The 13,448-nt window shown below is 50.5% G+C and overlaps 1 protein-coding gene across 2 annotated transcripts in view; it reads right to left on the minus strand.

Moving 5' to 3' along the window:
* Positions 1 to 13,448, minus strand: part of NUDT21 (nudix hydrolase 21) — an 88,490-nt gene that overhangs the window by 67,310 nt on the left and 7,732 nt on the right. For both annotated transcript variants that reach the window (XM_086947690.1, XM_086947691.1), the window contains exon 2: positions 3,611 to 3,811. In XM_086947690.1, coding sequence (XP_086803816.1) covers positions 3,611 to 3,811 — 201 coding nt within the window. The remainder of the gene's footprint in view (positions 1 to 3,610; positions 3,812 to 13,448) is intronic.

A 13,448-nucleotide genomic window follows, 5' to 3' on the forward strand; every position in this document is an offset into this window, starting at 1 on the left:
TTTTGGAAGTGCAGTGGACCTAGTGCCCTGGCGGCCTCCAGAATCGCATCCCTGTCCGGGAAGTTGAAGATTCAAAGGATAATGGGACGAGCGGGAGCTCCAAGAGGGGGTTTGGGAGCGAGGGAGCGGTGAGCTCGCTCCACCGCAAACTAGGGGGAGAGTTTCTCTTTGGGGATCCAGGACTGGACCCATGCCTCAATAAAGGTGTCAGTGCGTCCCTTCTCCACTCCCTCCGGAAAACCCAGGAGGCGCAGGTTCTTTCTCCGGGCCCTGTTTTCTGTATCCTCGGCCTTCCGATGCAGTTCCGCGGTCTGTGTCTGCAGGCGGACCACCTGGGATTTGAGTGTGCCCACGTCGTCCTCCACCGTGGAAAGACGAGACTTCGCCCTTGTAATACGGGCCGTGGTATTACGGAGGTCTTGCCGAATCAGTGCCACATCTACCCTCACCTCACCAATCTTGTTTTCCACCGAGGCCTGTGATGCACTAATCGCCTGCAGGATACTGGAGAGGTCACCTCCGGCCGCCCCAGGGGCAGCCGTATACCCAACCGCTGAGTCGCAATCAGGCTTGGTGACTTGGTCCATTTTTGTTTGGGTTGAGGGTATGGTGGCCTGAGTAGCGCGGTTTCTGCCCATGTTCCCAAAGAGTCAGGTGGAGGTGTTCGAAGGGGGGATGCGGCATCAGCACCTCTGCTGCAGCCCCCGCCACCCGGTATGGTGGCCGATCCCTCTCCCACTCCCCTGCGATGAAGGGAGGCGGCCGCTCTCTAGGGTAACAACTCTTTGCGTCAATGGCAGCCCTCAAGGTATCTTCGGTGGGCCAAAGACCCCAGGGCCCCTCCACAGCCTCAACCGCAAGGTCCCATGCCTCTAGGGGAGAAGGGAGGGGGGGCAGGCACACACGTGCGCCACCCGACACAGTAGCCGATCTGCCCCTCAGTAAGTCCCAGCTCACCTCACAGCCTGCAGCTAGTGGGGATAAACGGGCCTCCCAGGCCGCAAGTCTGAGGTAGGCCAGAGAACCTGCCAAGCCCCGGGAGTCGGACACCCCGCCTCTCCAGTATCACGATAGACAAAGAAGGTGGCGCGCTTCACTGCAGACCATGCCCCCCGGCCCGGGGACGCAGGACAGTCTCGGGTCAGCCGCCCAGCCCCCGCTGTGGGTCCTCCAGCACGTATCTCCTCCTCACACCCCAAGATGATGGAGGGCACAAATAGACGCAGCAGGCCAGAGGAGGGGGGCGGGGGCGCCCCAGCGGGAGTCACCTACGGGGTTCCAATGGGGGCACATGCAGGTATTGAATCAAGTGCAGGCCCCAGGGACGGCCCAACCAGCCCGACAGCACATAGTCCCGCCGCCCGCCTCGGCCACAGACTCTCTGCTCCGCGTCCGAGCGGCCCGACACAGCCGAAGGGTTCGGGGGGGGGGGGGGGGGGGGGGAGGCGGCCCACACAGCAAACCCACCCCCCCCCACCTCCTCTCCTCCTCCTCCTGACAGTAGCTCAGGCCGCACCCGGCTCCAGGCACCTCCTCGGCCGGCCGCCCCTCCCAAGGCCCGGCGTCCACTCACCAGCGGGATGCCGGGGGCAACAAAGCGGCAAGGCCCGGTGAGCGGGAAGCGCCACACCACGCGCCGTCCAGCAGCAACCTCCTACGGCCACCTCCACCCCTGGGAGACCGCAGGCGCCGCTCCGCTCCTCCGAGCGCCACCAAAACTCCCCGCGCCGGCCCTCTCCAATCCGCAGGCACCGGGGCAGGAACTCGGCACAGACCGCTGCTGCTGAGAGGATCTCAGGTGTGCGGGGGGGGGGGGGGAGCAGCCGAGGCGCCCGGCCGAGAGTTCAGGCCCCAAGAGCCAGCAGCGAGGGAGCCGCCATTTTGAGGGAGCAAGGCCGCCCGGAGAAGAGGGCCAGCGAAGGCAGCGCGGGCACCAGGAAGGCCACAAGAGGGGTCAGAGCAATGCAGGAGGGGTGCAGGAGTCGCCCCTGAGACTCTGGGGCGTTGATGGCAGATACTAGTGGGCCGATGCGAGGCGGATGACAGAGGGGGTCCGGAGCACCCTTAGAGTGCGACCGCCATCTGGACGCCTCAAGCCACACCCCCGCACTCAAGCGTGGGAGCTGCGTTTACACCAAAACTAAAGAAATAGAAAAATCAACCTATTTCTTGGTATAATCAAGTTTTACTTTTAATGTTAAAAGTAAAGCGCGGGTGCCGTGATTATAGCGCTATTGTCAACAACTAGTGGTGCGATCGCTCCACAGAGGAGTGGGGGGAGGGAGCACGGCGGCGAGGCCTGCTGCGCGCTAGACACGGGCAGGAATGGGCGTCCTTTGCCCAATCCTGGACCATTTAAAAAAAAGGCTGAAGCTAATGGCGAGCGGCGAAAGCCTGCTCACGCGCACGAGCGTTTGAGCAGCTTTCAAAACCCCCTTACAAGAGGCCTCGCGCTGCACGAGCAATGCCGCGCACTGCAACGCTAGGCGCAAGACCTAAAAAAACAAACAGTAAATAGAGCAGAAAACAAATTTAAAAATAGAAAAAAACAATCACTAGTTCTAATTTACTGAACTAATTAGGAGTGTGAAACTGGTTTGGCAGTTCGGATGGACTATTCCCACTGGTGCAGGGCCAAGACTGATTTGCATTTGGAGTACAAACTGAGGTGGCATGGTGTGTAAAATAATGATGGAATGGGAGGTGGTCCTGAGTATTTAACAGTGGCTAAGATGCATTACATCCATCACGGTTTTGTATACTTGCATTAGGAACTCAACTTGCGATACATGCAAACTTCTTATCCCCTCATGAATTACTTTAAGTATTTTTGATGGTGCCAATATCTAATTTTCCTCCAACATTCAGCATTTATTGCTGAAAGACGCAGCAAAGAGTCAAAAATAAAACTAAGGTTAGTACAGTAAAGAATTATTTTCACTACCAGACAACTGTGCTGACTGGTAGGCTTTGACCTGTAAACACATGTTGCCCATGGCAGGGTGCACACAAAAGCAACTGAGAGGTATGTGGTCTTGGTGTTAAGGTATGGTTCAGGTCACAGTGCTCAGATATGGGTAAAAACAAGAACATGACACTCCTTTTGCAGCCAGGGAAAAGATAAAAAAAAATCCAGTTCCAGCGAGTAAAACAGTGTTTTGCTTGCTTGATGAATGAGACCCTCTTTCAAGAACTAAATTCAACTAACATACTTCCAGGTCTCATTTTCTTTATTTCACAACCCTGTTTCTGTACTTTTGATGCATCAAAAATAATCAGAATTAGTGATTTTATTGTTTGCTAATAAGAGATGGGATGAATTCCCCACCCAAGCCTTTCATGTATTCAAACTTCACATCTCTGTATGAGTAACAGCTGACTTGCCAGCTATTATTCGAACACGTGACCTACAAGTTGCACACAGCACTCTGCTGGATGTGAACTAGTTCACTGCAACACATTGGTGCCTGAATAGAATCTAAACACATCGCATTAGATTAAAAAAACATACCCAACTGTACAATACTTCAACCTAAGACTTGGGCATTACTGACTAAGGACATCATTATGATTTGGTTATTTAAAAAAAAAAAAAAAAAAAAAAACTTACAACTTGAAGAAGGTGGTGCCCAGCTGCAGAAGTAAGACATGTGGTAATCTATGTTCATGTACTATCAGAACTCCCTCTACTGTGCGTCGCATGCCCATCTTATCAAATTCTTCGCGCATGCGCTGGAATCGGGCTGCCACAGAGCTGTCCTTCTCATACAGTGGTTCTTTTGTTCCAAATGTGTAGTTTGTAAGTGGATATCTGTTGAAAAAAAAAAAACAACAAAAAAAAAAGATTTTGATTTCTCAGTCACAGTTTAACAATGTTGCTCATTCTGCATGTAGAGGCCAATCCGAAGGAAAAGTTACTGGTTTGTAATCCTAGTTCTCCTTTATGGAAATTTACAGAGAAATGAATGGATACACAATAGCTCTGCCTACCTGCAAGTCCACGGAGGACTTTACAAGAGGACACCTTTACATTTATATGGATCTATCTACGAGAACATTTTTGCCCTTTTTAGACTGCAAATTAAAACTTATAACTGACCATTCAGAGGTAGTAGCCTTGATATATTTCCCCGTAATGATAGAAAAAGAGTAGACAGGCAACAAGGACTTACAAGCAGAAAAGACAGTATGGAACACTTATGCCCCTTAGCGAAGCCATGCTGTGCAGATCGTAGATCGGCTGTTTGCAAATTCATTTTCCACACTACTATTAGAATCCCTGAGAAGCTCAGCTCTGCCCTTTTAAACACTGTTTGAAGATACTGAATTAGTGTTACAGAATTCATGTTCAATGACTGGAACATACACAGGAAATAGACCCTTAGGATTGATCGATTCTGTTACACGTTATATTTTGCTACGTACTAAACCTATGTCATACTGTAAGTTTATATTCTTCGTAAAAATTTTAATTGAAATTTTTCACTCTATTTGCCATATATGTACCTACCTCATATTATTGTATAAGTTACTACAACAATGCAGGACTAGAACTACCTCATGTAATGTGAAGCGCTCCAATACCCAAGGGTCTTGTACGCGCTATACAAAACTCTTAAAATAAAATAAATTAACAGCATTTAATGTATTTGGTTAATATCAAAAGTTTTTGTTTTTTTTAACCACAGAGACCATTATGCCTTCTTTACTTTCTCTTAATATGAAGTTTCCAACCTGTGGTAAAAAATAAACCAGAAACAAAAAAATGGTGTTTGTATCTTGTACCTTATTACATCAAAATGATCAAGAGAACATTACATGAGGAAGAAAAAAATTCACTTCAGAGATAGAAGAACAGTGTGAAAATTCATTGGATTCTCCAGCAGGCGGACCTGTACTGACAGATAACCCTGGGGATGGCTTACCTCTTACCAGTGCACCCCTTAAACCCTCCTTTCCTAAAGAGGTTTCACATAATGAAATCAATAGTGCACCAGCTGGGTAACTCCCCCCATTTTTTGGTCGCGCATGCACTGCTCGCTCTGCCAAGGCTTCTTGGACTCAATACAGTTTTAGACGGTCACCCAGGCACTCGTCACCAGCCGACTGGACTACGGAAACACCCTCTACGCCGGAACCACAGCAAAACTTCACAAAAAACTCCAACGCATCCAGAACGCCTCCGCACGAATCATCCTGGACATCCCCTGACACAGCCACATCTCCAGCCACCTGAGAGACCTACACTGGCTCCCCGTCAGCAAGAGGATCACGTTCAGACTCCTCACCCACAAGGCCCTCCACGACCTGGCCCCCAAGTACCTCAACAACCGCCTGACCTTCTACACTCCCACCCGCCAGCTACGATCAACCAGCCTCGCCCTCGCCGCTGTTCCACGCATCCGCAGAGCCACCACCGGAGGAAGAGCGGTGGAGGTTTCCCCGTTACGATGCGCTGAAAAGAGTGACTTACCATGGTCTTCTCACGAACCTAAGAATAACAAACACACCTCCACGCAGCGAGACAGTTGCATTGATTAAGTCTACCATCTTACATATTGAACGATTACTTTGGACGTCGTTTCATGATCTACACTAATAGGATCTAGTGACCAAGACTATAGGGATTGCGTCGCTTTGAAAAGCTTTTTCTGGGATTCATATTGCCTGTGTGTTTTTAGAACTCGTTTACATCCATACTGGGAATCAAGACTCGTGTCCTTTAACATCAATGCACAATTTCCCTTTGCCATGAAAAAGTCTCCATGAGACGAAACACGTGTCGGCAGGACAAGCTGGAAATACCTTTAATGTATATGAAATAAAGATTTGAAGTCTAACATCTGGTCTGGATCCGTATTTTGGAAGTCCATTTCCTATCAATGAACTTTAACCTTAAAACTTGTGAATGATAATAATAATCATTTGGAATAAGACGTAATTTTGAGAGTGCTTGACACACCCGTTTACTTCTTTGGTTCTTAATATTAGCAATTTTTGCTAATTTAACACCCCTGGTGGTGGGTGTATAACAGGATAATAGTGCACCTCATATGAATAATTGCATAAAATTTACATTACACGTATACGTGCTTTGAGAACTGTATTACTTGTATGTGCGGACGTTTTCTCTGTCAGAGAAACACTACCACCACATAACCATTTTGTACCTTCTCCTACCTGGCAGCCAAGACATGGAACTCCCTCCCCATCCACATCCGGCTAACCCAGGACCATCTCTCCTTCAGGAAGAAACTCAAGACCTGGCTTTTCGAGCAGTAAAGTACCCCTCTCCCCCAGTGCCTTGAGACCACTCCGGGTGAGTAGCGCGCTTTATAAATGTCATGATTGAGTGATTAGAAGTGGTGTTTCGGCTCTGCCCATAATTTCTATTGGTGTGCGTCATTTCGCGTCATTGATTAGGCTAAACGGAGTGTGATGATTGTACCAGTGGCTTTCAAGTCCCTCCTGGTTACCACCCTGTCCAATTCTGTCCAAGCCCACCTGGACCTTTTACTGGCAGCGTGACACAGTGGGTTTTATAATTACTGTCAGCACTTTTTTATACCAGACTTGTGTGTGGGCTGTGCGTTTAGTCTTGTTTACTTTAACACGGAGCGCAGCGCCCGCTTAAAGGACACCATGCTCGGTTTCTTTATATATTTTTTTACTTTAACACTGAGCGCGGTGCCCGCGTTAAGGACACTGCACCGCGCTCATTGTTAAAGTTTTTTTTTTTTAAAGCAACCAAGCACGGTGTCCTTCAAGCTGCTCTGTGCTCAGTTTTAAACTGCTTGGTGGGTATTCATCTCCGACAGTTTTTTTTATTGTACTTTGCGTATTTGAAACAAGGTCCTTAAATTTGAGTAAAGCACGCACATCGCGTGAGGCCACGCTCAGTAAGGGCACATTGTTAAAATTGAATTTCGTTCCTTCTCAGTTGTTTATTTCTTCAGCTTTCCGCGCACTCTCCACATTATAATTCATAGCCATATACACGGAGCACCCTTTAAACATGGCATACATTTCAGGTATTCATTTTTAGTCCCTTTTCCATTTCCAGGGCGGTTTAAAACTTCCTGGCGTACCTGTTCCGTTTACTCGGCTTTCACAACCTCAAAGTGGCTGAACTCAATGAAAGAATCGCTGGCAAGATGGATATAAAAGCTTCATCAATTAAGGCAAGTAGATGCACTGTCAGAGTGAAATGTTTAGATATATACAATTGAGACATGCCCTACAATGGTATTTACTGGCAGGTTCTTCGATTCAGGACAGCTCACAATTGGAAAGTTAAGCATTATAGGGATCACTATTAAAAAACATATTGGCAAAGCCAATAGCTCTCTCCTATGCAAGAGCTATTGGCTTTGCCATCATGTTTCAGATATGTTGTACAACTGCGTGGCTGCTGTTCAGCAAGGCTAAAAGTTAGTGAGGTAAAGTAGAGTGTCGCGACGTAGAGCGTTGCGGCGTGTCGGTGCAGGAGGGAGTGGCGGCACAGAGTGGAGTAAAGTGTTGTACAGTCGAGGGGCATAGACTGTCCGAACAGTGCGGTGTAGAGTGGAGTAGTGTCGTAGAATAGAGCGGAGAAGAGTGGTAGGGAGTGGCTAAAGAGTTGCACAGAGCATCAGAGTGCAGTAGTGTTGTAGAGTGGATAGGGTGTTGCAGAATGGAGTGTTGTAGAGTACAGTGGACTACAAAGAAGTGGAGTAGAGTGATGCAGACTAAATTGTTTCAGAATAGAGTGGGGTGGTGCAGGGTGGAGTGGTGAAGGGTAGAGTGCAGAGGTGTAGAGTGGCAGAGTACAGTAGCATGAAGAAGAGTGATGCAGAATGCAGCGGCGTAAAGTGTGGTGATGCAGAATAGATCAGAGTGGCATAAAGTGGAGTGATGTAGAGTACGTTGGTGTAGAGCAGTGGTTCCCAAACTTTTGTAACCCGTGGCTCCCTTGACCTAATTGGCAGTTGGCCGTGGCTCCCCACCATTGTTTACCGGTGGACAGGTGGGAAAAGAAAGAAAAAAAATGGGGCTTCGCTTGTTACAAATTAAGCCTGTGTGTTTATTCATGCACAAGTGTGCGTGTGATCATGTTTGTTTTTATAGTGCACTATTACTCTGGTGTTCTGGCGCTCTGCATTTCTGACATCGCTGCACAGGGAGCCTAAAGTCTAAAAGTCAAAAGCACTTGGCAAGGGCTACGTCTGTTGAAAACACAAACCATTGTACCAGCATTAAGCAGGTGGCATTTGTAACTCTCCTGTACTTTGCATATCTTGCGCCGGATAAGCTGCAATACGTTAATCCTGCATTCAGGCACTGGTAGGGCCTCAAAAAGACGCATAATATACACATGGCCAGACACTATCTTTCCCACATCGTGCACCGGCCCCTGGCTCCTGATTACAGTGCACCAGGGCGCGGCGGCGCACAGTTTGGGAACAACTGCCTTAGAGGGTTAGTGAAGTATATTGAGGAGTAGAGTAGCATGAGGCAAAAGAAAGGGAGTGGGGAGAGCAGTATGAGGGAAAAGGAAGAAAGCGTGGAGGAGATTAGCCTGCTTTTCAAGGAAGGAAAGTGTGGCGAGCAGTATGAGGCATGAGGAAGGAGAGAGGAGTGAAAGAGTAGTAGGAGGGATATGAAAGGAGTGTTATAAGTGTTGATGTTTTGTAATGGTATTTGTGCTGGTAGGTGGTTTTGTTGGTGGTAGTGGTGGTTTTGATGCTTATACAGTTGGTGGTGTTTGTGTGTTGGTGCTGTAGGTGTTTTGTTAGATAATTGTTGGTGTTTGATATTGGTGGTAGTGCAAAAGGACAGGAATAATCACCCTAAACTGCAGTTGTCAATCGTGCAGCAGGTGAAGTGGCACAAAAGTGAAAAAGTCGAGACAGCAAGAGAGAAGGAGTGTTAGTGGGTGGATGGAGAGACTGAGTCGGCGGGTGGATTCATGGATCTTTTGGAAGGGGGTGGTAGGTGGACGGTTATGTCGGTGAGTGGGTGGCTTGGCAGATGTCTGTGGGACCGCCATGACATGAATCGTACGGATAAGAATGAGGCACCGACAGAAGGGGGGGTGGGTTGCTCATGAGAGGGTAGCAATGGAGAGGCGATGTGATGGAAAGTGGGCCACTGGGCAAACCGAGAAGGAAGAGATGTTTTAAATGCACCAAGGGCTTTCTCTACCCATATCTTCGGGTAACTCACTTCTGACCCCCACACTAATCAACGCCACCTTAAAAGCGGCGCAAAACCTCCTGCACGAGGCGCCCGTGCTGCTGACTCCCATCGGAGGGCTCCGAGATGTAAAGAGCTGGCTAATGTCCCGGAACTGCTACCTGTCCCACGACACAGTGATGGTGTGACCCCCGGAGTCTAGGCGCTGACCGAAACTCACACCTGCAGTGGTGGGTGAACGCCCCGAGTCAAAGTGCCTAATTAGGGGCAGGGCAACCTACTCATCGCGGAGGTAGGGGGGCGAAAGAAAGTGACACATGCTTACTGCGACTTTCACACTTCCTTTCCCACATCGTCCGCGGCGCCCCTGGCTCCTAATAACGGCGCACCAGGGCGCCGCAGCGCACAGTTTGGGAACCATGGGTGTAGAGTATAATTCAGTGGCAGAGTGCGCAGTGGTGCACACTAACTTGGCACTGAGTTCAGTGGCTGAGAGTGCATCGAGTGCAGTGGGATAGGGTGTGTTTTCGTAGATTGAACTGACGTAGAGTGGTGCACAGTATATTAGAGTGGTGTGGAGTGTAGTTGCCTGAAGTGCATTGGCATAGAGTGCAGTAGCGTAGAGTGGTGAAGAGGTCAGTGGCAGGGAGTGCTGTGTTATCAAGTAGAATGGCGTGGAGTGTGCTAGTGTAGGGTGCAGTGGTGCAGATTAAAGTGACGTAGAGGGCAATGGTGTAGAGTGGAGTGTCGTATAGTAGAGGGTTGCAGAGTATAGCAGCATACAGTGAAGTGGTGCAGAGTAGACTGGCATAGAGTGGAGTGGCGCAGGGTAGATAGCAGCGGCGTAGAGTGCACCAATGTAGAGTGCAGTGGCATGGAGTGGTGCATGATGTGGTGGTGCCCCGCAGTGGTGTCCCTGAGTGATGTGGTGGTGGCCCCGAGTGGTGCGGTGGTGCCCCCGAGTGACGCGGTGGAGCCCCCGAGTGATGTGGTGGTGGCCCCGAGTGGTGCGGTGGTGGCCCCGAGTGACGCGGTGGAGCCCCCCCGAGTGACGCGGTGGAGCCCCCCCGAGTGACGCGGTGGAGCCCCCCCGAGTGACGCGGTGGAGCCCCCCCGAGTGACGCGGTGGAGCCCCCCCGAGTGACGCGGTGGAGCCCCCCCGAGTGACGCGGTGGAGCCCCCGAGTGGTGTCCCAGAGTGATATGGTGGTGTTCCTGAGTGATGTGGTGTGTGAGGGTGAGGGTGTGTGGGGGTTGTGAGGGGGTGACGGTGTGTGGGGTGTGTGAGGGGGGGTGAGGGTGACGGGGTGGTGAGGGTGACGGGGTGGTGAGGGTGACGGGGTGGTGAGGGTGACGGGGTGGTGAGGGTGACGGCGTGTGAGGGGGACGGCGTGTGAGGGGGACGGGGTGTGAGGGGGACGGGGTGTGAGGGGGACGGGGTGTGAGGGGGACGGGGTGTGAGGGGGACGGGGTGTGAGGGGGACGGGGTGTGAGGGGGACGGGGTGTGAGGGGGACGGGGTGTGAGGGGGACGGGGTGTGAGGGGGACGGGGTGTGAGGGGGACGGGGACGGGGTGTGAGGGGGACGGGGTGTGAGGGTGACGGGGACGGGGTGTGAGGGTGACGGGGACGGGGTGTGAGGGTGACGGGGACGGGGTGTGAGGGTGACGGGGACGGGGTGTGAGGGTGACGGGGGGACGGGGTGTGAGGGTGAGGGGGGGAGGGTGGGTGAGGGGCTGTGAGGGTCCGAAGTAAATGGTGGCAGGGCAGACATCATAAGACAGAGAAGAGACTGCGTGGTGACTGCGTTGGTCAGTTTCAGAATCAGGAGGGGCAGAGTCAGCACAGTCTGCGAGGGATCAACATGTCTAGAGACAAAGCATAGAGGATGTAGCATTGCAGCTGGCAAGTCTAGTGTTTTCAAGCTGAGTGTCCCTAGAGAGATGGCAACACGGCAACAGCATTTGAGGAGCAAGGCTACTGTGAACAAGCACGGTAGGCTTTCACTTTCGTCCAGAAACAAGCTCTCGGCATTGCTGTGGCGGGGGAGCGGGAGCGCATTCCTTTGAAGTCTGTTGCAGAGGCACAGAAATGGTGGTGTGTGATGTGCACGTGGGGGGCGAAGGGAGCGGCAGCCTTTGAGGTGTGATCCCGAGGCACAGACAAATGGTGGTGTGTCTCGTGGCTGGGTCTGTGCTCGCGCATAGATCACATGAACTGTATCCGATCTGCAGCCGTTTTGGTAGACTTTCCTTTTCCGCTTACTATAATCTCGCCGGAGCAATGCGCAAGCGCATTGGCTCAGGCGAGACCTAAAAAGGGAGAGTGGCCATGACCCTTCAAGATGAGATTGCAAGCACCTCCAAACTGCATTTAGGCTTCTTGTGCCTCATGAGGAGGTGCAGCTTCATCTATGTAGCATAAGGCAGGTGACTGGGCACTTTTTTTCTCTTAAAGCAAATAACTATGGAGGATAGACTAGTATTAATCACAGCCACTGGTAATTAATTAACTTGGGCCATATTCCAGTTGTTCAAGACTCATTTCTAGGTATACCCGTGACATCCCTTTTTAGGGCTCGGACTCCTCCCCACTGTAAAGTGGGAGGAGTTTCGAGAACTAATGTTAAAGAAGAAAAAAAAGTATCTCCTAGGGCTTTTGCCGAGACAAATTCCACACATTCCTTTGCGTGTTCTGTCATCTGGCCAGTGATTCGTGTTCGTTGTGCTGTCGTTTTAATAGGCTTGAAGTGATAGGGTAAATGTAGTTTTGTTCCGCCATTTTGGGCATATTTCGTTCGTGCTCGCGCAAAGAAGTACATTAATTATAATTAGGAGCTGTCAGGGTGCCTCCGTAAGTGAATGCAGATGGCCGGGCGCGTTCACCATTCAGCAGCGCTCAGCGCGCAGCTGCTGCATGCCAGGCCGGGAAAGGGCTTCATCAGCCTCACTCATCACCATACTTCAGACCAGAATACAAATAAATATATATGCCCACTCGTGCAGCGTGGCCGGTGCCTAGTCTGCAGGCTTCAAGCGTAAGACTGCTTTCATAGTCTCAATATTGTTCCTGTTCTAATAAATTTTTTACAATAGCGATCGCGAAAGCGATCGCTTTCAGTGCTGCTTTTTTTTGTTGTGGAGAGCAGATCTAATGCCCTTTCCAATGCTTGTTATACCAGGCAGGGCAAGGGTATGTTGTGACTGCATATTAGTCCCAAGCAGAAAACCAGGCATTTTCTCCTGAAGGAACCAGCACTTTCCCTGCACCTTAAACTTGAGCGGACACTCTCAGTCTGTAAAGAGGGCGGCGTCTTGTCGAAAGCACACCCCGTGTCCACGCTTGGGATCTGTCAACAAATGTCGCCTTCCTTAATTAACAGCGACACGGAGCGCCGCCGACACAGCTCTCGTCTTTGTTCATCGCCTTAAAAACGAAAACAAAGGGAAGCGCGTAGAAAAAGAGTGAAGCGCCCACCCAGACACACAACACGAACACAACACAGCAAGAATTAACAGAATGTGCAAAGAACAAGAACGGCTGCTTCTTATATCTGTGATAGGTTGTGCAGGATTAAGGAAGTAAAATAGGGCTGCCAAGGAAACCTATTAGGACGGTTTTACAACCTTCATTTATAATGTGCCTGTCCTCAGAGCGCGCTCCGACGAATCACGCTCTCCATACAGAACATAAACCAGCTCTCGGAAAGGGGACTCCACCTTACCACGAGTTTCTGCATTGTAGGCGCGCCTGTCTTCAATGCGCTATAAATGACATATTCCAGGAAGGGCATTTTAGGACAAGTGGTCTGAGGGAGACTCTTTATAAACAGTGTAAGGGGACCATTTTCAGAGCCGGGGTGATGTGTATGTCATTCTGTGTGTAGTTTTTTTCTCATCTCTGTGCTCACATAAGCAGCCTATACAATCAAGGCTTAGTGGCTAAAAAAAAAATCAAGTTACTAAATATTGAAAAGTGTGGGAAGGAGTCGAGATGTTATTTTGAGCAGGTCTCTATGCTCCGACTGGGCCCACCGACATTAGTGGCCCTGCAGATGCTAGCTAGTGCCTGGAAGGGGGTATTGCTGCTGCAGCACACGTGGCGACCCACTGCTGGAGCAGCGCAGCGCTCACAGGGGCTCAAGAATCGACCCAGTGCGGCAAGATGATGACCGCAACCCTCCCGCTCTGCTGACTTGGAGCCAGGGCCTTGGGCTAGCCTGGGCCAGGAGAGTGCCATACAGGGCCTCCCAATGCATGCTGTGTGTGCTGCATAC

This window comes from Lissotriton vulgaris, chromosome 12, assembly GCF_964263255.1.
Source record: "Lissotriton vulgaris chromosome 12, aLisVul1.2, whole genome shotgun sequence".
NCBI classification, from domain to species: Eukaryota; Metazoa; Chordata; class Amphibia; order Caudata; family Salamandridae; genus Lissotriton; species Lissotriton vulgaris.